Source organism: Lonchura striata, chromosome 1 (genome assembly GCF_046129695.1).
Source record: "Lonchura striata isolate bLonStr1 chromosome 1, bLonStr1.mat, whole genome shotgun sequence".
Classification (NCBI taxonomy): Eukaryota; Metazoa; Chordata; class Aves; order Passeriformes; family Estrildidae; genus Lonchura; species Lonchura striata.
In genome coordinates, this window is record NC_134603.1 from 1,904,808 (window position 1) to 1,928,149 (window position 23,342).

At 53.9% G+C, this 23,342-nt stretch overlaps 2 protein-coding genes across 7 annotated transcripts; one reads left to right on the forward strand and one right to left on the reverse strand.

Moving 5' to 3' along the window:
* Window positions 1-13: 13 nt before the first annotated feature.
* Window positions 14-9,505, forward strand: NAPRT (nicotinate phosphoribosyltransferase). Of its 6 annotated transcripts, none has more exons than XR_013339586.1 (14): window positions 14-205; window positions 1,790-1,917; window positions 2,454-2,536; window positions 2,970-3,100; window positions 3,169-3,284; window positions 4,312-4,505; window positions 4,673-4,813; window positions 4,959-5,043; window positions 5,740-5,820; window positions 6,651-6,753; window positions 6,831-6,988; window positions 7,161-7,268; window positions 7,386-9,362; window positions 9,397-9,505. XR_013339586.1 is itself a non-coding variant. In XM_077781782.1 (13 exons), the coding sequence occupies exons 1-13, from the start codon at window positions 19-21 to the stop codon at window positions 7,443-7,445; spliced, it is 1,575 nt and encodes a 524-aa protein (XP_077637908.1). In that variant the 5' UTR covers window positions 14-18; the 3' UTR covers window positions 7,446-9,505. The 6 variants fall into 6 exon arrangements, 2 of the variants coding, with proteins under 2 accessions (XP_077637908.1, XP_077637910.1); XR_013339582.1 differs by having other exon boundaries at window positions 7,386-9,124; window positions 9,193-9,505; XR_013339585.1 differs by having other exon boundaries at window positions 7,386-8,869; window positions 8,989-9,505.
* Window positions 9,506-10,461: 956 nt separating this feature from the next.
* On the reverse strand, window positions 10,462-22,312 carry LOC110475163 (ubiquitin carboxyl-terminal hydrolase CYLD). Its single transcript, XM_021539086.3, has 15 exons — window positions 22,249-22,312; window positions 19,852-20,318; window positions 19,485-19,769; window positions 19,205-19,274; window positions 18,366-18,586; window positions 17,695-17,848; window positions 17,230-17,368; window positions 16,513-16,623; window positions 16,015-16,106; window positions 14,876-14,942; window positions 13,731-13,863; window positions 13,393-13,501; window positions 13,123-13,241; window positions 12,302-12,521; window positions 10,462-11,553 (listed from the first exon to the last, which is right to left on the reverse strand). Exons 2-15 carry the CDS (start codon window positions 20,305-20,307, stop codon window positions 11,369-11,371), a joined length of 2,361 nt encoding a protein of 786 aa, XP_021394761.2. The 5' UTR covers window positions 20,308-20,318; window positions 22,249-22,312; the 3' UTR covers window positions 10,462-11,368.
* Between the last annotated feature and the right edge of the window lie 1,030 nt (window positions 22,313-23,342).

The window sequence follows — 23,342 nt, forward strand, 5'->3', positions numbered from 1 at the left end:
CCTTGTCCCCGCCCCGCCATGGCGCCGCTGGCGGACCTGTACCAGGTGTCCATGGCCTACGGGCACTGGCGGGCCGGGCGGCACCGAGCCCCGGCCGCCGCCGAGCTCTTCTTCCGCCGCCCGCCCTTCCGCGGCTCCTTCGCGCTCGGAGCCGGCCTGGCCGAGGGGCTGCGGGGGCTCCGAGCCTTCCGCTTCTCCGCTGCCGGTGCGTGGGGACAGCGCGGGACACGGGGGGAAAGAGAGAGGGTTGGAGGCGACTGTCCCAGTGGGACTTGGAGGGACAAGGGCGCAGGGTGGGACAGGGGAGAGGATGAGGATGGGACGGGAGGAGCGTGGTGGGGAAGGGTGAAAGGGGAGGGAAGGGGGAACAACTCGAGGGGAGGATGAAGGGACGGGAGAAACGTGGGGAAGGGTGAAGGGAAGAAGGGGGAACAACTCGAGGGGAGGATGAAGGGACGGGAGGAGCGTGGTGGGAAAGGGTGAAGGGAAGAAGGGGGAACAACTCGAGGGGAGGATGAAGGGACGGGAGGAGCGTGGTGGGGAAGGGTGAAAGGGGAGGGAAGGGGGAACAACTCGAGGGGAGGATGAAGGGACGGGAGAAACGTGGGGAAGGGTGAAGGGAAGAAGGGGGAACAACTCGAGGGGAGGATGAGGATGGGACGGGAGAAGCGTGGAGAAGGGTGAAGGGGAGGGAAGGGGGAACAACTCGAGGGGAGGATGAGGATGGGACGGGAGAAGCGTGGTGGGGAAGGGTGAAGGGGAGGGAAGGGGGAACAACTCGAGGGGACCGAGGGGAGGATGAGGATGGGACGGGAGAAGCGTGGTGGGGAAGGGTGAAGGGGAGGGAAGAAGGGGGAACAACTCGAGGGGACCGAGGGGAGGCGAGGGGAGGATGAGGATGGGACGGGAGAAGCGTGGGGAAGGGTGAAAGGGGAGGGAAGAAGGGGGAACAACTCGAGGGGACCGAGGGGAGGATGAGGATGGGACGGGAGAAGCGTGGTGGGGAAGGGTGAAGGGGGAGGGAAGGGGGAACAATTCGAGGGGAGGATGAGGATGGGACGGGAGAAGCGTGGTGGGGAAGGGTGAAGGGAAGAAGGGTGAACAACTCGAGGGGAGGATGAAGGGACGGGAGAAACGTGGTGGGGAGCGGTGGTGGGAGAACCTTCCCAGGGAGGCTTTGGAACAAGTCCAGGGGACAGGAGGGGAAAGGGCAGAGGGTGAGGAAGGGACAGCGGGGGAGCGGTGGGAGGGACGCGGGGGAAGGGGGGAAATTCCTCCCGGAGGAGGATGGGGGAACAACTCAAGGAGACTTGGAAGGGATGGGACAGCATCCAGGAGGACTTAACGGGGCAGAGACATCTCTCAGAGGGATCTGGGGATGGGAAACACCCCAGGGGGACCTGGGGAGGACGGGAATCCCTCAAGAGGACTTGAGGGGGACAGCGATGGGACCTGGGGGACTGCGGTGGGGCAGAGGGGACAGCATTTGAGGGGGACTGCGGGGCATCAGGACAACTCAAAGGGACAGGGACATCTCTCGGATGAACTTAGGGAGACCCTGCAGGGGACACAGGTGGACACAAAGAACCCTCAGGGAAACTTGGGGTGACACTGGGACACCCTCCGGAGATGTCCCTCAGAGGGGACTGCGGCCACCCAACCCTGTCGTGCTCCGTGCTGGGGGTGCTGTCACTCACCTGCTGTCACTCACCTGTCCATGGGAGGTTTGGTGTCTCCCCCACCTCCCTGCGAGTCCCTTGTCCCTGGTGTCACCGTGCTGTCCCCACAGACGTGGCGTACCTGCGCTCTGTCCTGCCCAGCACCATAGATGATGCCTTCTTTGACTACCTGGCCACCCTGGACGCCTCCGAGGTGACCGTCAGCGCCATTCCCGAGGGCTCCGTCGTCTTTGCCAGGGTGGGGCCCCCCCTCCATCGTCTTTCCCGACCATCCCAGCTCCCAGACCTCCCTTTTTCCTTGAACCTGGGATCCCCTGGAATTCCAATCCTGCCTTTCCTAGTGCTCCCCCTTTTCCCTGACCCTGGGAGCTCCTGGATCCCCGTTCCCACCTTCCCACCTCCCCAGCCCCTCCCTCCCCCTTTCCTCAATACCATGGACCCCTTGAAACCCCATCCTGGGTGTCTCCACCCCATGACCCCCTTTTCCTTCACACTGGGAACCCCTGGAATCCCTTTCCTGGGCGCAGGGACAATCTGGACCCTCATTCCTGGGCAATAGGATCCCCCTGCACCCCCTTCCCTGGCACTGCAATCCCCTTGTCCCCCCTTTTCCTTCCCCAACATCCCCCTGCAACCCCTTTCCTGACCATCCCACCTCTCCGAGGCCCAAGCCTTGTCTTTTCCTTGACTCTGGGATCCCCTGGACCCTCATTCCTGCCTTTCCCAGCTCCTCCCTGCTCCAGAGGGACTGGGATGTCGCTTCTGTTCCCGCAGGTGCCGTTCCTGCAGGTGAAGGGGCCGCTCCTGGTGGTGCAGCTGCTGGAGACCACCTTGCTGTGCCTGGTCAACTACGCCAGGTATTTTGTGATGGGGATGATGCCAAAGCCCCTGGAAGATGGAGAGAGGCAGGGAAGGGAGTGCAGCACCCCCCAATCCAAAGGGAGATGGGAGGCTGGGGACACCCCACGAGTTCCCTACCGGAATTTAACTGCTGAAATTCTACAAGTTGAATTTAACTACTGGAGGGTGTTCCACTGTTCCTAAGTTTTCCTGAGGGCTTTCCATGTCCAGCCCACCCTGTGGTCTCCTGAAGGGTCTCCATGTCCCTCAGGTTCTCCTGAGAGATGTCCTGGTCCTTTAGGATCTCCCTGTCCCCAAAGTCCCCTTTGGTCAATCTACCTATTTACTGAATCCCACGGTGATCCCGGTGTTATCCAAGCAGGGAGGGTTCTGGAGCCCCTTCCCCTTGGCTGTGCTGGCTGTGTGTGACCTGTCCCCTTTGTCCTCCAGCCTGGTGGCCACCAACGCTGCCAGATTCCGTCTCCTCGCCGGCCCGGACGTGAAGCTGATAGAGATGGGGCTCCGCTGCGCGCAGGGGCCGGACGGAGCCCTGTCGGCATCCAAATATTCCTACATCGGGGGTGAGTCCCACCCCACGGTGCCCGGTGCCACCGTGGCCCTGCCATCACCTGGGTGTCCCCCCTCACAGGCTTCGACTGCACCAGCAACATCCTGGCGGGAAAACTCTACGGAATTCCGGTGCGCGGCACCATCGCCCACTCCTTCATCATGTCCTTCAGGTGCCTGGAGGAGGTGCAGGCGCGGGTGAGCAGGGCCTGGGATGGGCTGGGAATGGGAATGGGGATGAATGGTGGGATAAGGACAGGGGTGGGATGGGGATGGGATAGGGATCTCATGGAGTTGGGGATGTAGAGAGGGATGGGAATGGGTTGGGATGGGATAGGGCTGAGGATTGAGCGGGGTTGGGGATGGGATGTGGATGAAGATGGGATGTGGGTGGAATTGGGATGGGGATAGGGATGGGCAGAAGGAAGTGGGATAGGGATGGGATTTGTACGGAGTTAGGAGTGGAAGGAGATGGGATAGGGATGTGGTGGGAATCGGGGTAAGGTGGGATGGAGATGGGATGAAGATGTGGGATTAGATAAGAGTGGGAATGCAGACAGGGATTAGAGCGGGATGGATGGGGAATGGAACACTCCACCTGTTCCCAAACTCCTGGCACCCTGGATGATGCCACAGGCTGTACAAATCCCATATTCCCAAACTCCTGGCACCTTGTATGATGCCACGGGCTGTACAAATCCCATGCTCCCATACTCCTGGCACCTTGGATGATGCCATGGTCTGTACAAATCCCATATTCCCAAACTCCTGGCACCTCGGATGATGCCATGGGCTGTTCAAATTCCATGTTCCTGAAATCCTGGCACCTTTTCTGTACAAATCCCATGTTCCCGAACTCCTGGCACCTCGGATGATGCCACAGGCTGTACAAATCCCATGCTCCCATACTCCTGGCACCTTGGATGATGCCACGGGCTGTGCAAATCCCATGTTCCTGAAATCTTGGCACCTTGGATGATGCCATGGTCTGTACAAATCCCATATTCCCAAACTCCTGGCACCTTGGATGATACCATGGGCTGTACAAATCCCATGCTCCCAACACTCCTGCCACCTCGGATGATGCCATGGTCTGTGCAAATCCCATATTCCTGAAATCCTGGCACCTCAGATGATGCCACAGGCTGTACAAATCCCATATTCCTGAAATCCTGGCACCTCAGATGATGCCACAGGCTGTACAAATCCCGCATTCCCCTGGCAGGAGCTGCCGCCTCGGGCCGGAGGAGATCCCGTGGATCTGGCAGGCCTGGCCGTGTCCTGGCTGCAGCGGGTTTGTGACCTGCTCCAGACTCCTCTGGGCAAGGCCAACCAGGGCGAGCTGGCCGCCTTCGTGTCCTATGCTGTCACCTTCCCCTGCGACTTCCAGGGATTGCTGGACACCTACTGTGTCAGGAGGTGAGGACTCCAGGACTTTGCCACCGTGGCACAGGGGATGGATTTGTCCCTCCTCGTTGGTGGCCCTTGAAGCAGGAATGTTGGTTGGCACAGGGCTTGGAAATAATGCCGGATCCACCTTGGATCTGTGTCCCAGTTGTCATTAACGCTTTCCCTGCCCGTGCCAGGAGTGGTTTGCCCAATTTCTGTGCCGTGGCCTTGGCACTGCACCAGCTGGGATACCAGGCCATCGGAGTGCGCCTGGACAGTGGGGACCTGGCCCAGCAATCCAAGGAAATCCGGGGAGTGTTCCAAGCCTGTGGAGCTCAGTGAGTCCCACTCCAGCTCTGGGATGGGTGTCACTGATCCCTGTCACCCTCACCTGCACCCAGCCCCTCATCCTGCCAGAATTTGGGAGCCCTCACGGCTCTGGGTACTGCAGGTAGATCCATGGATCCTCCCAAATCCTTCCAGCTTCCAGGTGCCCTGGTTTGGGACCATCCCCATCGCTGTCAGCAACAACATCAGCGAGCAGAGCCTGGAGGAGTTCAGGAGGGAGGTGAGGAACCTGCTGGCATGGCTGGGATGTCACCTGGGTGGTGCTGGCAGGGCTGGGATGTCACCTGGGCTGTCCCTGGTGCTGGCAGGGCTGGGATGTCACCTGGGTGCTGCTGGCATGGCTGGGATGTCACCTGGGCTGTCCTTGGTGCTGGCAGGGCTGGGATGTCACCTGGGTGGTGCTGGCACAGCTGGGATGTCACCTGGGTGGTGCTGGCAGGGCTGGGATGTCACCTGGGTGGTGCTGGCACAGCTGGGATGTCACCTGGTGATGCTGTCCCTGGTGCTGGGCACGGCTGGGATGTCACCTGGGCTGTCCCTGATGCTGGCAAGGCTGGGATGTCACCTGGGTGGTGCTGGCAGGGCTGGGATGTCACCTGGGCTGTCCCTGGTGCTGGGCAGGGCTGGGATGTCACCTGTGTGCTGCTGGCAGGGCTGGGATGTCACCTGGGTGGTGCTGGCAGGGCTGGGATGTCACCTGGTGGTGCTGGCAAGGCTGGGATGTCAGCTGTGTGCTGCTGGCAGGGCTGGGATGTCACCTGGGTGATGCTGGCAGGGCTGGGATGTCACCTGGGTGGTGCTGGCACAGCTGGGATGTCACCTGGGTGGTGCTGGCAGGGCTGGGATGTCACCTGGGCTGTCCCTGGTGCTGGCAGGGCTGGGATGTTGATGGTCTCTGTCTTCTCGGCTGCCTCAGGGGAGCGAGATCGACATGGTCGGCATCGGGACCAACCTGGTGACGTGTCCCCTGCAGCCATCGCTGGGCTGTGTCTACAAGGTAAAGGTGGCAGCCTAAATCCCAAATAATCCAAATCCTCAGCCACTTCCATGGCCGTCCAGCCCTGCTGGAGTCATGGAGTCACAAAAGAATTTGCCTTGGAAGGGGTTTTTGAAGGTCCTCCACCTTCATGGGACATATCCCACTATCCCAGGCTGCTCCAAGCCCCATCCAGCCTGGCCTTGGACACTTTTAGGGATGGGGCAACCACAGATTCTCTGGGAATTCCATTCTAGCCCCTCACCATCCTCACAGGGTGGAATTCCTTCCCAGTATCATCCAGCTTCTGGCAGTGGGAAGCCATTCCTCCTCATCCTGTCCCTCCATCCCTTGTCCCAAATCCGTCTTCAGTTCTCCTGGAGCCCCTTCAGGCACTGAAAGGGGCTCTGAGCTCTCCCTGGAGCCTTCTCCAGGCTGGATATTCCCAGCTTTCCCAGCCTGGCTCCAGAGCAGAGGGGCTCCATCCCTTGGAGCATCTCCATGGCCTCCTTTGGTCCTGTTCCAGCAGCTCCACGTCTTCGTGATGTTGGACCCCAGGGCTGGAGCAGCTCTGCAGGTGTGGCCTCACCTGAGCTGGGCAGAGGGGCAGAATTCCCATTTTCCTGCTGCCCACGCTGTGGGATCAGCCCAGGACACAGGGAAATTCCGGGTGCCAGTGCTGGGTCATGGCCAATTCTTTGCCCACCAGAATCCCCAAGTCCTCCACAGGTGGGAGGAGGCAGAATGCCCAACTTTGGGATGGTTTTAGGGTTTTTTAACTGTCTTTTTTCACTGATTTGCATCAGTTGCCTCCCCAGAGGGGTCACGGGTTCCCTTCCCTTCTCCCACAGCTGGTGGAGGTCAACGGCTCCCCATGCCTGAAGCTCACGGAGGATGAGGAGAAGATGACAATCCCGGGGATGAAGACGATCTATCGGCTCTATGACGCTGCTGGTGAGTCTGGAGACCCTTCCCAGAGTCCTGGCGGCATCTCCTGCTCCATCATTCCGTCCCTGGTGTCCTCCTGGCAGGCCACCCCTTCATGGACCTGATGGCCCTGGAAGAGGAGCCGTCACCCAGCGCGGGGCAGGAGCTGGGGATCCGTGTCCTGGGGCAGCTTGGGGAGACCACCAAGGTCATTCCCACCACCGTGGAGCCCCTCCACCGCACCTACTTCAGGGATGGCCAGGTCAGGGCTGGTCCCATCTCCTCTTCCACTTGAGGATGGATCAAGGGTGGTGGTGGCTTCTGAGATGTGCCAACAAACTCTGGTGCCAGCCCGGATGCGGTGGCTCGTTGGGATTGGCACTGGGTGGTGGCTTCCCACATGGATCTTCCCACATGGACCTCCATCCCTGCAGGTGTGTGAGCCCCTGCCCAGCCTGCCCGAGGTGAGGACCCACGCCCAGGTGTCCCTCAACCTGCTCAGCCCCGCTCACCGCCGGCTCCACGAGCCACAGCCCTACCCGGTATGTCCAGCGCTTCCCACATCCCACTGGCACGCGCCTGGGAATGCCACTGGATTTGGTGGCCTGAGCAAAGCCACCACGGAGCTGCTCCCTGACCCCTCTTGTTCCCATTCCCAGGTGGCCGTGACGGAACGGCTGCACCAGCTCTTCCAGGAACTGAGTCAGGGCAGCCACTGAGGGGGTCCCTGCTCATCCCCAGCTCCTGCTCCGCTCCTTTTTGGGAAGCCCAGGTGCCTCGTTAGGAATTAACAGCTCTAATTTAGGCCTTTCTGCTGCTTGGTGCTAACCCGAGGAACCTGCAGGAACTGGGAGAGGTCCCGGTAGGGAAGCTGGGAACACAGGGATGGGGAAGGCAGAGCTGTCCCTGCATCCCCTGGAAGTGACAGTCCTGTGCTCAGCTTGGTGGCCTTGCCATTCCTGTGCCTTCCTTGGTGGCCCTGCCAGCCTTGTGCCTTATCTTGGTGGCCTTGCCACTCCTGTGCCTTCCTTGGTGGCCCTGCAATCCCTGTGTCCAACTTGGTGGCCCTGCCAGCCTTGTGCCTTCCTTGGTGGCCCTGCAATCCCTGTGTCCAACTTGATGGCCCTGCCAGCCTTGTGCCTTATCTTGGTGGCCATGCCAGCCTTGTTCCTTCCTTGGTGGCCTTGTCATTCCTGTGCCTTCCTTGGTGGCCTTGCCACTCCTGTGCCTTCCTTGGTGGCCCTGCCAGCCTTGTGCCTTATCTTGGTGGCCCTGCCAGCCTTGTTCCTTCCTTGGTGGCCCCGCCACTCCTGTGCCTTCCTTGGTGGCCCTGCAATCCCTGTGTCCAACTTGGTGGCCCTGCCAGCCTTGTGCCTTCCTCGGTGGCTCTGCCATTCCTGTGTCCAACTTGGTGGCCCCGCCACTCCTGTGCCTTCCTTGGTGGCCCTGCCAGCCTTGTGCCTTATCTTGGTGGCCCTGCCATTCCTGTGTCCAACTTGGTGGCCCTGCCAGCCTTGTGCCTTCCTTGGTGGCCCCGCCACTCCTGTGCCTTCCTTGGTGGCCCTGCCAACCTTGTTCCTTCCTTGGTGGCCCTGCCACTCCTGTACCCCACTTGGTGGCCCTGCCAGCTCTGTGCCCTCTGTGGTGGCTTCCCCATCCTGAGGCTCCTTGGTGGCACTAGAACAAAGCCTGGGGTGACACCAGAAGGGTGACGTGGGACACCCATGGGACACCCACGGCCAACAATCTTTGCTTTGGCAATTCTATGCCTCACCTCTGTGGACACATTCCAACTCTTTCCATTCTGGCCAAATTCCCTGGGATGTGGAGGCTGGCTCCAGGTTGATCCCGGCTCCAGGTTGATCCCAGCTCCAGGTTGATCCCAGCTCCAGGCTGATCCCGGCTCCAGGCTGATCCCGGCCCCAGGTTGATCCTGGCTCCAGTGATCCTGGCTCCAGGTTGATCCCGGCCCCAGGTTGATCCCAGCTCCAGGCTGATCCCAGCTCCAGGCTGATCCCGGCCCCAGGTTGATCCTGGCTCCAGTGATCCTGGCTCCAGGTTGAACCCGGCTCCAGGTTGATCCCGGCTCCAAGTTGATCCTGGCCCCAGGTTGATCCCAGCTCCAGGAGGATCCCAGCTCCAGGTTGATCCCGGCCCCAGGTTGATCCCGGCTCCAGGTTGATCCCAGTTCCAGGTTGATCCCAGCTCCAGGCTGATCCCAGCTCTAGGCTGATCCCAGTGCCAGGTTGATCCTGGCTCCAGGTTGATCCCAGCTCCAGGTTGATCCCGGCTCCAGGCTGATCCCAGTGCCAGGTTGATCCCAGCTCCAGGAGGATCCCACTTCCAGGCTGATCCCAGCTCCAGGCTGATCCCAGTGCCAGGTTGATCCCGGCTCCAGGTTGATCCCGGCTCCAGGCTGATCCCAGCTCCAGGAGGATCCCAGTTCCAGGAGGATCCCAGTTCCAGGTTGATCCCGGCTCCAGGCTGATCCCGGCTCCAGGTTGATCCCAGCTCCAGGCTGATCCCGGCTCCAGGTTGATCCCAGCTCCAGGCTGATCCCAGCTCCAGGCTGATCCCAGCTCCAGGTTGATCCCGGCTCCAGGCTGATCCCAGCTCCAGGCTGATCCCAGCTCCAGGTTGATCCCGGCTCCAGGCTGATCCCAGCTCCAGGCTGCCACCTGCACTCTCTAACCCCTGTTCCCACAGGAAATGTGGCTCTAACCCACACTGAGCTTCAGACTAAGCAAAAAATTTAAAATAAAGGCCTTTTCCCACCATGGCTCTGACCCTAATTCCAGTGAAAAATCCTTTGAAGCTCCATGGGGAATGGGAAGGTGAGAGGGAAATCCCCATGGATCAAAGCTGTGACTTTGCTGTCTGTCCTTCTCTCCGTGGTTTGGATCTTGGCAGAAATTACAGGGAAGAAAATTAAGAGTTTAACAAAGGATGACCTGGTGGTCTTGGATTTCTGGGAATTCCAACAGCATTGTATCCCATTTTAAGACAGGAAAAAAAAAACTACAGGAAATCCATGATCCGTTTGCTAAAAATTAGATTTTTTTTTTTTTTCTTTTAAGCAAAGCACCAAAGATAAGGAGTCCATAGTACCTGAGTAAAGATTTTCCTGGGTTTTTGGGAGAGGAGAAATGAGGAACAAGGAGAGTGACCCGTGCCAGCATTTGTCACCCTCATGGATAAGATGCAATTCCTGATGTTTAGGAACCATTTTGGTAGGCAGAGAAGCTCCTGGGTGTCTCTGCACTTTCTCCTCAGGTATTTATGGATATTGAGGAGATTTCCTGAGCCTTTTCTTCTCCAGGCTGGGCAATTCCAGCTCCCTCAGCCTCTCCTCATAGGAGATGCTCCAGTCCCTTCATCATCTCTGTGGTTTTTCCTTGGATTTTGTCTCTCACCTAACTGGGGAGCTCCAAACTGGACCCAGTATTCCAGGAATGACCTGTCAGAGCTGAGAAGAGGGAAAAAAATCCCTCCAGAACCTGCTGGCAACACTTGGAAAGCCAGGAAAATCCTAAACCACACATCCCAAGCCACCAGGGCCGATCCAAATATCCAGGCTTTGTTAAAATTACTCCACTCTGCATTAAAGAGGGAGGAAAAACAGCAGGAACGGGGTTAAACCTGCACATCTGGGACTCCTGGCTGCTTTCCTTGAGGTTTTTGTGGAATTTGGGCATCCCACTGACTCAGCTTCCCACTTCAATAGCAGAGAAACCCCAAGTTTAAAAATTTATTTAACTTAAGGAACACCAGTTCCCACCCAAACCCTAAACCCTCCTGCAGAAAATCCCAGAGTGTTTTTTTTTTTTTTTTCTTCTTTTTTTTTGATTCTTGCCCTTGGAATTCTGGTCTTTGACCCCAGAACTTGGAAGTGGATGCAAAGATGGGACAGAAAGTGCTAAAAGTGAGGATCTAACACTGAATCCTGTGCAGACTTGGAAGTGGATGCAAAGATGGGACAGAAAGTGCTAAAAGTGAGGATGTAACACTGAATCCTGTGCAGATTTTGCCAAGAGGAGGAAGCAGCAGGAGCCCAGATGTTGCTCCTCTGCTCCCATCCTCCTCCCAGTTTTGTTCTTGGAAAAAAAATCTGTTTTTAAAGCATAGCTTCAGCTTGGGATGTCTGTGATTGGAAATTAGGGATGGTGGGTAAAAGTGACAGTTTGTGCTGGATAAGGGAAGTGCAGGGAATTGAGGTGAGGAAAATGGATCCTGACCTGATTTTCCTCACTCCACAAATCCAGGTGAGGATGTCTTAGGAAAGGTTGTGGTTTCCTGGTAAACCTGTGGATAATTCCTTGTGTTTTGAATTCTGCTGGTCCCCAGCTTTGGAGGGAAAGGATGGCAGGGAAACAAAGATGTGGGGATGCTCCAGCTGCAGAGTACCCAGAGAGGGAAAATTATGGAATGTGGGGAATGAGAACGAATTTGAGCATCAATAACTCCACGTCCAGCTGAGCCCAACGCCCAACCACCACTGGATAAAGCCAGGATTTAACAAACCCAGCCTGTCTTGGATAATTTGACACCAAGAGAGGCGAGAAGAGGCAGCTCAGAGCATCCAGGCTTGGCTGCTTCCAGTTCCATCCTTCTGGGATGATCCAAGCTCCCATTGCTGACGGTGTCACTTGTAAAGTGCCATTTTCCTGCTCTGGTACAGGTACATGTAGGCGTCACAAAAGAGGCGTTTGGCCACCCCATCCATGTCCCGAGGCTGCTCCAGGGCCAGCACAGCCAGGGGCAAGTCCAGGTATTTGGCAACTTCCGGGCACAGCGTCACCGTGGGGATGTTGAAGCCGTTTTCACCACCTAAGGTGGGAAGGAGGAGAAAAATCCCAAACCAGATCCCAAAGGGATGAGTTCCCACAGCTCCAGCAGATGCCAGCACACTCAAGAGTCATGCAGAGCCTCAGCTGGGAGATGTGGAAGCCAAAAGCATTGGAAGAGGCTGGATGAGGAGAGATCATTCAACCTAGAGGGGCTCCAGGAGAGCTGGAGAGGGATTTTGGACAAAATGTGGAGGGACAGGACGCAGGGAATGGCCTCCCACTGCCGGAGGGCAGGGATAGATGGGATTTTGGGAAGGAATTCTTCCTTGTGAGGGTGGTGAGGAGCTGGAATGGAATTTCCAGAGGAGCTGCCCCATCACTGGAATTGTCCAAGTCCAGGCTGGATGAGGCTTGGAGCAGCCTGGGATAGTGGAAGGTGCCCATGGCAGAGGGGTTGGAACTGGATGAGTTTTAAGGTCCAATCCAAACCATTCCACGATTCTGCAATAAAAGCACACTGGGGAAGGACAGGAGAAGCAATCTGTGCCCACAGGCTGAGCCAGCTGGGATAAGATCCCAAATCCCTTTTGTTTGACCACAACCAGCAGCTGGAAGCACCTGGAAAAACTCCCACCTGCTTGGCTCGGCCCCTCTGGATTGGATCCTAATGAAAGGAAAGCCAAATCCAGAGAAAGCCTAAATAGGGGAGCTTGAGAGGAAAAGGTGGACTGAGCAGGCCTTGGCAGCTTCCCACATCCCATTCCCACGTCCCATTCCCGTTCCCTCACCGTGCCGGTCGGCCATGCTGTCGAAGAACATCCAGTGCTCGTTGGCAGGGCCGTACTTCACGAAGGACACGTAGTGACTGGTCTCGATGCAGAGCACTGCAAACAGCTCCAGCTTCTCCCGTGGCACCTGCTGGCAGCCCCGGGCGCTCCAGCTCTGGAATTCCTCTGGAATGTGCAGCCTCCTGGGTTTGTGCACTTTGCGGCGGCGATGGGAGTGAACCTGAGGAGAGGGAGAGGGGACACGGGGGGGTGGCATTGGCAGAACTGACCCTGGCCTGCCAGGAAGTGGGGGCAGAGGTCAGATTCCCAATTGATTCCCTGCTGGTGTGATTCCCCCGTGCTCCCTGCTCGCCTGGGAATGGCGCTGTGGGAGCAGCCTGGCAGCAGGAAGCTGAGATGGGAGCTTGCCACCCTGCAAGAGGCACAAACTGTGGGAATGCTGATGGAGAAGCAGCAGGGAGGGACCAGCACTCGGTTCCCGCAGGGATTACACCTTATTTATGGAACAGGCTGTCCAGGGAAGCTGTGGATGTCCCATCCCTGGAATTGTCCAAGGCCAGGTAGGACAGAGCTTGGAGCAACCCGGGGTAGTGAGCAGCATCCAGGGGGTGGAACTGGAATGAGCTTCAAGATCCTTTCCAATCCAAATTTTTCCATTATTCCATTATTATTCAGGCTCTGTGTAAGCAGAGTTTTCACCACCTCTGTCTCCCGGTTGGAATGACCCTCAGGAAATGGCTGAGCAGCTGCAGAGACAGCCAGGGGAACTGTGGGGATTTTGGGAGCTTCCAAGGTGGATTTTGGGAATAGCCATGGAATACCTGTCTGGAGCAGGAGCTGCAGAACTGCTTCAGGCCCCTGGCTGCAAACACCTTGTCCTTGAAGCACTCCGAGCATTCCAGAGTGGCAACATCTCCACACAGGCAGCATTCCCTGGGACCTGCCAGGGAAACAGAGCTCAGAGGGGGAGTTTCTCCTCCAGATCCCACCCAAAATCCAGCTTGTCCTGCCAAAACTGGGACTCCAGGAAGAAGAATGCCACCCCAGAGAACCCAGAGCTGGTTGCTCACAGCCCATTGTCCATCACTCACTGTCCAGCAGCAGATCTGTTATATCCAGCTCCAAAGAAGGGATGATTTTGCTGAACATTTTATATTCCTTCCCAAAACGTGGCATTTGGATAATGAAGCAAGATGGGATCTGGGGAAAAAAAGAAAAAAAAAAAAGTGTGGGGAAAGGAGTCACCCTGCCAGAAGAGCCAAATCCCAGAGATTTTTTTGCTGTCATTATTCACAGGACAAAAGGGAAACAGGAATAGCAGAGGCCTTTTCTTAAGTCATGGATTCAGTGTTGGATATAAAACATCCAAGGCCTCACAGGTATTTTGGGAAGCAAGAAAAGCAGGAAAGCAGAAGGAAACTGGACTCACCTCCACCAGCTTCAGATCTGAGGAGAGGAAGGAGCGTTCCACCAACTGCTGTACGTCGGGAACCACCAGATCCTCCTGTTTATCCATAAATATCTGGTAGCAGTAACATTCCTGCTCCTTCTGGCCTCCTGACCTGCAAGGAGAGCTCATGGGATTGGGGACGTGGTGACACAAAAATTGGACTTTTCCCAAAGTTTGTCCTGGGAGAGCTCCCGGGCTCAAGGCACCGAGGGTGGTTTGGTGCAACACAAAGCCCTTTTTCCACCCAAAAATACCAAATCTATGCCAGGGGAGCAGTAGATAAGTAGGAATTTTGGCCTCATTATCCCTTCGGAGCAGCATTCCATTTCCCCTCGATATAAATCCAACAGATAATTTGGTATTAGTAAATGAAGTATTTAAATTGACGAACGGATGCTTCCATGAAGGATTAATTAAAAAACGCATCCAAAAAGCCAAATTCAAGGTGAGTGGCGTGCAGATCTCCCACAATCCCTAAAGAAAGCAGGGAAAGGATTTCCTTGGGATGACCCCGTGCAGGGGAGCTGCAGCACAGAGTCCTCTTTGTGCTCGGCCTTTCCCAGCACTCCACGATCCACGGCTCGAGCGGCGGCTCCACAAAGGAGCACAGAAATCCAACAATTCCCTTTCTGTGCTCACAAACAGCACAGTTATTTTTGGCTTCCTCCAGCTTCTCATCCTCTTTGTAGAGTCCCCAAAAAACTGGGACTGCATCCACAGGCTGCCTGTTTTGAGAGGCTGCGGGAGCCGAGCCAGCTTGGCAGCCTGGACACATCCCAAATCCATCCAAAGGCTGTTGGATACCACTGGATCTGCCCTAAAGTTGGGCATCACCTTTCCCAAACCCCTTCTGGCTCTCCCTGAGGAAGGCACAAGGTTTTTATCCCAATTTTCTGAAGGCAGCACCCTCCAGGGAGGAATAAGAAGTGTCTTTTCCCAGATGGGAAGATCACAACAAGCAGGATCAGAGTCTGTTCCTAAGGAGCTGCGGAAAAACTCAGAGCTGTGATTCCAAAAAACTTTGGTAGAAAGGGATAAGTGACCCCCATCCGCCCAGGGATTCTGAGGTGGAGAATTAATGAGCCTGGCCCTGGGAATTGTATCCCTCAGCTGTGGAAACTTACTGGAGTTTCAAAAGTGGCTCAATTCCCAGGATCTGCTGCATTATGAGATTGAGGAACTCCTCAGGATCTGGAAAGGGAGAGGAAAGGATGGAGCAGACCACACCAGGAACTGCCTTCTCCCACTGCATCCCAGGGCTGCCAGGTAAACATGAGCCAGCGTTCCAGGGGCCTGGAATTTTCTCTTCAGGTTAGGGGACAATTGGGATAAAGGCTGAGTGTTGCCCTGATTTTTAAAAGCATTAACTTTTCTTTTATAGTTCTTTTGAAAGTTTTAAAGTTTTCATAAAACTTCTTTAGCCTTCTGATAATGTTTACATATTTCTACTAGAGTTCTCACGCACTGTTCATGTAAATAATGATTGTTTTACATTCTTTGTGAGAAGAGAGAATTAACAGACTGTTAGTTTGACCAGTGTGGTTGGAGAGGTGGTAATTTCATCCTCCAATCCACTGTCACTTTTGGAATTCTATATATTGCGAGATCAGAAATAAGATTAAGTCTTTTTCTCTTTTAAACTTACCAAGCTTCTGTGTACTAATTTCCTGTCCAATAACAACAGCTGAGAGCGCGTGGCTAAGGCACAAATCCCAAAAGGAACATGGAAAATGCCAAGCAGCCTTCAGAGACTGCATTTCCATGGAATTCCAGGATGGTTTGGGTGGGAAAGGACCTTCAAGGTCATGGAATTACAGCCACTGCCATGGAAAGGAAACCTTCCACTTTGTCACATTGCTCCAAGCCTCACCCAACCTGGACTTGAATAATTCCAGGGATGGGGCAGCCACAGCTTCTCTGGGAATTCTATCCTAGCTCCTCACCACCGTCACAAGGAAGAATTCCTTCCCAAAATCCCATCTAACCCGGCCCTCTGGCAGTGGGAAGCCATTCCCTGTGTCCTGTCCCTCCATCCCTTGTCCCATGTCCCTCTCCAGCTCTCCTAGGCTCTGGAAGAGGCACTGAGGGTACAGAAAGGTTTAAAAGCTGAAAGAATTCTACAAGTGAATTTTGACACCAATTAACATCAGCACCTAATTAAAGCACATTCCTGGGAGAAGCAGAAAGGGAAGTTGCCAGCTGGGGCCTGGATGAGGCACAACACAGGGAAGCAGGTGGGGAAAGGCCCCAGGGAGCTCCTTACCTTTCTCAGCATTGGTAAAGCTGGAGCACTGGCCCTTGTCCGTGAGCTGCTCCCGGAGGTGCATCACACTGCTGGCCCTGACAAAGCCAGTCCTGGGAACAACAACCAGCTGCAGGTGAGGGAAATCATGGAATGGCTGGGCTTGGAAGGGATCTTCATCCAGTTCAACCCCCTGTCATGGGCAGCGGTGCCACCAACGAGAGCGGGTTGCTCCAAGCCCCATCCAGCCTGGCTTGGGACACTTCCAGGGATGGGGCAGCCACAGCTTCTCTGGGAATTCCATTCCAGCCCCTCACCAATCTCACACAGAAAATTCCTTCCCAATATCCCAATATCCCATCTCAATCCACAGCTCTGTCAGTTTAAAACCATTCCTCCTTGTCCTGAGCACCTTTGGATGTGGCTGCCAGGTTTCCCTCGGTGCCAGGCACCACCTTTAAAGCAGCAGGGAAGGAGTGAAGGCAAAATGGGACAAATCCCAGCATTCCCTACACTCACCTACGGAGGGGATTGACAATCTCATCCCGCAGAATTCCCTGGACATTCCTGTCACACAGTGGGAAGGGCATGAAGAGCATGGAGTCCAGCACGGAGGTACAGGAGAAGAGGCTGTGGGAAGAGTGGGATGGGCTTGAGTTTGAGGGCTTGGAAACAACAGCTGGAACCAAAACGTGGTGGCTGGTGATAGTCAATGGCTTTGATGCCCAACAATCCATGCATGGAATCACAGGGAGGTGAGGGAAGCACATCTGCACAGTAAAGCACATCTGGAACAATGAAGACTGGGATAAAGCAAGGGAACAGCTCAGGGAGAAGGAAATTCCTACTTTGCAGCCAAAACTGCTCAGGGAAGGGCACCACTGAGTCTTTTCCTCTCCAAGCAGGGAAGCTGGGACCTCCTGGGTGGGTTCTTTGGAATGATTCCAGCCAGAACTTCCAGGGACAGAGTCAGCACAGTCCAAATCCAGAAAACTACGAGCTCTCAGCAAACCCAAATGACAGACACAGGGGTCTTCAGGGCTGAAAAACCTGCTGGATTTGGGGAGGAGATCAAAAAGCAGCCTGGAGGTTGCACGTCCACACAGTTACATCCTGCTTTGCACCAGGTAAACTTCCAGCCACCTTGGAAATCCAGGGAAGTGCTGCAATTTAGGGCTTAGCTTAATTAAAAAGCCATTCATTTCAGGAACCTGCACCACCCAAGCAGGTCCTTACCTGAAGAGAGCTGCATCCATGTAGCAGGAATTACAGTGGCCTTGGATGCCCTTCATCCGCCCTTGGAGAACACGGACTGCTGCCTCATTCCTGAGGGGAGGAAAACTCTCTGGACCCTCTGGAAGAACTTCTTGTCCTCCTGCAAGAAAAGGAATTGCCTTCACCTTCTCATCTGAGTCAGCTCTGCCCTTCCTTGATACCTCAAAACTCTGAGGTGAGTCTCCAACTGTCAGACCTGAGGTGGCTTCTGATGAATCACAATCTTTCAGACTTGAGGGATATTCCCTAAGGAATCATTTAGGTTGGAAAAGACCTCTAGGATTGAGTCCAGCTGTTAATCCAGCCGAAGATGTGGTGTGGGATAAAGACCAAAAAACCAACGCTCGAAGGAAAGGAAGAAATGCTGCCCAATGTGTTTCCACATCCTTTCCCCAGCACGGTTTTCCTGCTTCCCAGGGGACTCACTGTAATCCCCGAGGGAGAGGTCGGAGCTGGGAAAGCTCTGGAAGCGCACGTCGGGCTGGCAGGAGTTCAGCCTCACGAAGATCCCACGCTTTGGGGCGCAGTGGAAGTAGGACTTGCCCAGCCACTCTCCAGCTGTGACCCCCTTGTCTTCATCCTGGGAAAACAGCACCGGAGACGAGCCTGAGAGTGGGATTTATGGAATTATGGTTGGAAAAGAGGTCTGAGATCCAGTCTAGCTATGCAATGCTGCTGAGGCCACCAGGAGATTGTGTCCCCAAAGTGCCACATCCACAGGGATGGGGACCTCACCCCTGCCCTGAGCAGCTGTGCTAGGGCTGGACAACCCCATCCATAAAGGAACTTTCCCAATATCCAACCTAAACACCTACTGGAGCAGTTTGAGGCTGTTTCCTGTTGTTCTGTCCCTTGTCCCCTAGGAGCAGAGCCCAATTCCCACCTGGCCCCACCTCCTGTTAGGGAATTGTAGGGATCCAGGTGGTTCTCCCTGAGCTTCCATTTCCCCAGGATGAGCCCTCCCAGCTGCTCCAGACCCTTCCCAGCTCCATTCCAGCCCCTCAATACCCTGTACCTGGGGATCCCAAAATTCCACCCTCCATATTCAGCCACTGCCACCAGCACCCCCAGGCCCTTTCCCAGCATTCCAGCCTCACCAGTTCCACTCCAGCCATTTTGTCCTTGATTTGGGGCAGGAAGCCCAGCCAGCGGATGATTCCTGAAACTTGATTCCCTTTGTCCAAGGTAATCTGGACCATGGAATTCACTTCCAAGGGTGAATTCCCACCTTCCCCCTCCTCGCTGCTCTCGCTGATCTCTCGTTTCATTGGGTTTGGTTTCCCAAAGCCCGCGTCGGAGTTGAATGTTGGGAAAAAACCTGATGGGCAACAGGAAACATCAGGAGAGCTGGGAATTGGATCCTCTGGATCGAATTCCAGGTCTAGGTTGGAAATTCCAGGCTACACGCACAAGCAGGAAGCTGAGCACCAGGGACACAAGGTGTAATTCCCAGTGTGTCCAAGCTGGTCTGATGGGATGACAGGGAATGATCCTGCTCCTTCTTTCCCTGCTCAAAGCTTCACATTCCAATCTCCTGCCCTTCCCAGGCTACCGGAGTGGCAGCAGGGGGGTTATTTCCTAATTTTTCTACTAATTCCTTGCCTTGTCTAACAGTTCCTACCATTGCTGCTGGCACCTGAGACTTTCCCACCAGGATGAAGCTCCTGCTCCATCTTTTACAGCTGAATTAAAGACTTTTTAACCAATGGTCCCTTTTCCCTGAGGGAATTCTCTGCTACCATCAGCCTCTCCTTCCTGACAAACGGGATTCAGCTTTAGGTTTGTGTGGAACTTGATATTTTCCCATAAATCCCAGTCCATTAAGACAAGCTGTAGGTTTCTATTGGAATTTCAGCTCCTCAGTACCCTGCAGAGACGAAATAAATTCCAAATTCCCTCAGAACGGGATCAGGGGAGACATCCAAACATCACCTACTTTGCAAGCTCTCCTTCACAACAGATTCCATGGGGATTTCCCTGAAAATGTCAGTCGTTCCTTCTTCTTCCTGAAAGAAGCGAAAAAATCCATCAGCTAGGGAAAAAGCCATTAGCTCAACCCTGGAATATGAAGGATTTTTTTAAAAGAAGCCAGGAAAGTTTGCACAGAACCTCACGTCCCTTTTGGATATTCCTTCTTTTTCACATCCAACCATAATGTGATTTTTTTTTTCCCTCTTTAAAATCCCAAGAAAACCCCATGGAAAAGCTGCTCTTACCGGGCAAACCTTCACGAACCACTGGCTCCCTTCCCTGTAAACTGCCATGGCAATTCCTTTGGTGGGGATCTCATCCACGAGGAAGCTGACGGCATCTCCCACTTTCACGGGAACCACCTCCTCCGTGTCCTGCTTTCCCAGCTTCTGCTTCCCATAATCGTTGCCTGATGTGGGAATAAACTGGATTTTGCTGAAGGGCAGGAAGACCCCACAGTTCCTCTTGCACTTGAAGTACTCGGTGCCGTGGTAGGACCCGTCGCTTCTCCCTCTGTTTTCCCCCTCTCCCTGAAAACACACCAGGAAGGGACATCACACACAGAAATTCCATGGAAAAACGAGGAATTCGCCGCTTTGGGGCCCTCCTTACCTGCAATTCCACCCCGAAAAACACCGGAGTCAGCACAGCCAAGCTGGGCTTGTAGATGCTCCCGACGTAGCGCACGACTCCCGGGAAAAATTCCCTCTCCACCTCCACCATGACGTTTTGACCCGGCACAGCTCGGAGAGCTCCTTCCAGGCTCAGCCTCTCCAGGAAAAATTCCAAGCGCTCGCTGTGGCTCCCGATGGCCAGGAGGAATCTGGCAGCCTCCTGGTGCAGGGGCTGCAGGATTTCCAGGTTGATGGTGACCGTGGAGCTGTCGTCCAGCATGACGACCTTCAGGAAGCAAGCTGGAGGCCCATCCTCGGAAAAATTCCGCAGGTAGCTCCTCTCGCTGCAGAAGCACAAATTCCCAGCTTGGAAGTATTTGCTTCCATAGGCACAGTCCTCTGTCAGGATGTAGAAACAATTCCTGTCCGCTGCTGGAGGCGGGAGGTTGGACATGGCAGATTCCCCTGGGTTGGGAGAGCCACAGAAAAGGAGATTTGTGAGCGCTGGAGAAGAATTCCCAGAAAATCCGGGGTTGGAAGAGGTTTTGGATCCAACCCCGCGCTCAAAGCTTCGCCCAGCTGAGTTTGAGCGACTCCCAAATCTTCCCTGCACCCCTTTTTCCAGGTGTTTAATCACCCTGGTGGTGATTCAAATTCCATCTAATTCCCACATTCCTGCTCATCCCTGCGTTTCCACGGGAAAAGTCCAGCTCTGCTTTCTCCACTAAACCCTCCCAGGATGAGGTTGTACAGGAAAAAAAAAAAAACATGGAATGGTTTGGGTTGGGAGGAACCTTAAAGATCATCTCATTCCCCTATCCCCGGTTGCTCCAAGCTCCATCCAGCCACACCTGGAATAATTCCAGGGATGGGGAGGCTGCTCCATCCAGCCACACCTGGAATAATTCCAGGGATGGAGAGGCTGCTCCATCCAGCCACACCTGGAATAATTCCAGGGATGGAGAGGCTGCTCCATCCAGCCACACCTGGAATAATTCCAGGGATGGAGAGGCTGCTCCAGCTGGTCCAACCTGTTCTGACACTGTCCAGCCTCATTAAATCCCACATTTTCCTTCTTTACTCACGGGAGCGAGGCAAAGGATTAATCCTGCCTTTTAAAATTCCTTGGAAAAGGGATTCCCGCTCCTCTGGAGTCGCTACAGCTCATGAATATTCATTAATATTTTGAATATTCATTCAAAAGATGCAACTCACCCACTGAGGTAGCAAAGATCTCCAGCGTTCCTAGCAAATATTTATTTATTATATAATTCATGTTAAAAGAAATGCAAGTGTTTGGAAGCGGGAATATATTTTAGTGCTTATTTTTACTTCAATTCTGACAAGTGAAAATTCCTGTCGTTAAAATTCCAGTAAGTTAATCTGACTGGAGGAATTCCAGCTAAATTCCACTGGTGACATTCTAATATTTAAATTCCAGCAATCATTAAAATCCAATCATTGAATTCCACTTTTTATCCTCCTCTATCTCCTTTGACGGAAAATCAGGATCCAAAATTTTTGTTTCAACATGAAGAAAGGGTGAATAAAAAACAAATTTTAAAAAACCATTTTCCTCACTAAAAACCCAAAATAAATTGATTTTTTTTTTCTCATGAAATTCCCAATAATAAACTACTTAATTAACCAAAATCCCAAGAATAAATTTTCCCATAAAAATAACCAAGAACAGACATTCCTCATCAAGGCCATTTTCCTCATGAAAGCTCCAGAACAAACTACTTCCCTCATCAAAACCACATAAATAAACAATTTTCCTCATAACAAGGAACACATAAACACATTTTTATCACAAAACCTGCAAGACTAAACAATTTTCCTCATCAAAAAGCAAGAATAAACCATTTTATTTATCAAACCCCAAGAATAAACAATTTTCTTCATCAGGATCCTACAAGAATAAATAATTTTCCGCGTAAAAAACCCATAAATAAACAATTTTCTTCCTTAAAAGCCAAAAATGCAATTTTTTTTTCTCAAGAAAAACGCAAAAATAAGCCACCTTCCTCATCCAAAACTACGAATAAATCATGTTCCTCATTTTTTAAAAAAACAAAACTATTTTCTTTTCCTCATCAAAACGCCGGAATAGACCCTTTTTCTCATTAAAAACAAACAGAGAACGAACAATTTCATTCGCCAAACCCCAAGAACAAATAACTCTCCTCACAAAAATAAACAAGAATAAACTAACGTTCCTCACCAACACCGCCAAACAAACCATTCCCCCTCGCAGAAACACAGCAATAAACCCTTTCCCTCAGCAAACCCAAGCGTAACCCGGGTGTTTAAACCAGAATATTCCCATTTTTTTTCCCGGTTTATGGGAATAAATCCCCGCTCCCAGGGCTCGACCCCTCCCCTCTCCCCTCACCGTCTGCGCCGCCGCTCCGGCCCCGCCACTTCCGCGTCCGAGCGCGCGCGCGGCCCGCCAGCCAATAGGGAGCGGCGGGGAGAGGAGGAGGACCAATAGGAGAGAGGGGGCGGGATTACAAGGAGGGAAAGTGGGCGTGGCTAAGAAGAGGCCACGCCCCCTCTCAGCCGGGCTGGGGGGAAGGCGGGAAATGCGTGAGGGGCGATTCCATGGACCCAAATCCCTTGGAATTCGCGGGTGTTTCCATGGTCCCAAAGCCCTGTGGATCCCTGAATCTGCATCCCCATGGACCCAAGTCCCTGTGTATCCGGGGTGTGTGTCCCCATGGACCCAAATCCCAGTGGATTAGTGTCTATCAAAATGGACCCAAATTCTAGTGGGTTCACATGTGATTCCATGGACCCAAATCCCTTGGAATTCGTGTGTGTTTCCATGGTCCCAAAGCCCTATATATCCCTGAATCTGCATCCCCTTGGACCCAAGTCCCTGTGTATCTGGGGTGTGTCCCCATGGACCCAAGTCCCACTGGATTCCCATGTGATTCCACGGACCCAAATCCCTTGGAATTCGCGGGTGTTTCTACGATCCCAAAGCCCTATGGATCCCTGAATCTGCATCCCCATGGACCCAAGTCCCTGTGTATCCTGGGTGTGTGTCCCCATGGACCCAAATCCCAGTGGATTCACATGGGTTTCCATGAACCCAAATCCCTTGGAATTTGCATGTGTTTCCATGGTTCCAAAGCCACATGGATCCTGGAGTGTGTGTCCCCGTGGACTTAAGTCTCCGTGTATCTGGGGTGTGTCCCCATGGACCCAAGTCCCACTGGATTCAAATGTGTTTCCATGGACCCAAAACCTATGGATCTGTGAATTGGTGTCCCCATGCACCCAAATCCCTATGGACTGGTGTGTATCATAATGGACCCAAATTGTAGTGGGTTCACATGTGATTCCATGAACTCAAATCCCTTGGAATTCCTGTGTGTTTCTACAATCCCAAGTCCCTGTGTATCCGGGGTGTGTGTCCCCATGGACCCAAATCCCTATGGATTAGTGTGTACCATAATGGACCTAAATTCCAGTGGGTTCACT

What these genes read in the sequence shown, in the direction of transcription:
- NAPRT (XM_077781782.1), top strand. Translation starts at nt 19, where the DNA reads ATGGCGCCGCTGGCGGACCTGTACCAGGTGTCCATGGCCTACGGGCAC. An exon ending in CTTCCGCTTCTCCGCTGCCG is followed by an intron (nt 206 to 1,789) that starts GTGCGTGGGGAC and finishes CTGTCCCCACAG; the next exon opens with ACGTGGCGTACCTGCGCTCT. An exon ending in TTCCAAGCCTGTGGAGCTCA is followed by an intron (nt 4,814 to 4,958) that starts GTGAGTCCCACT and finishes AAATCCTTCCAG; the next exon opens with CTTCCAGGTGCCCTGGTTTG.
- LOC110475163 (XM_021539086.3), bottom strand. Translation starts at nt 20,307, where the DNA reads ATGTCCAACCTCCCGCCTCCAGCAGCGGACAGGAATTGTTTCTACATC. An exon ending in TTTTCGGGGTGGAATTGCAG is followed by an intron (nt 19,770 to 19,851) that starts GTAAGGAGGGCC and finishes GTGTGTTTTCAG; the next exon opens with GGAGAGGGGGAAAACAGAGG. An exon ending in CTTTACCAATGCTGAGAAAG is followed by an intron (nt 14,943 to 16,014) that starts GTAAGGAGCTCC and finishes CTCCCTTTCCAG; the next exon opens with ATCCTGAGGAGTTCCTCAAT.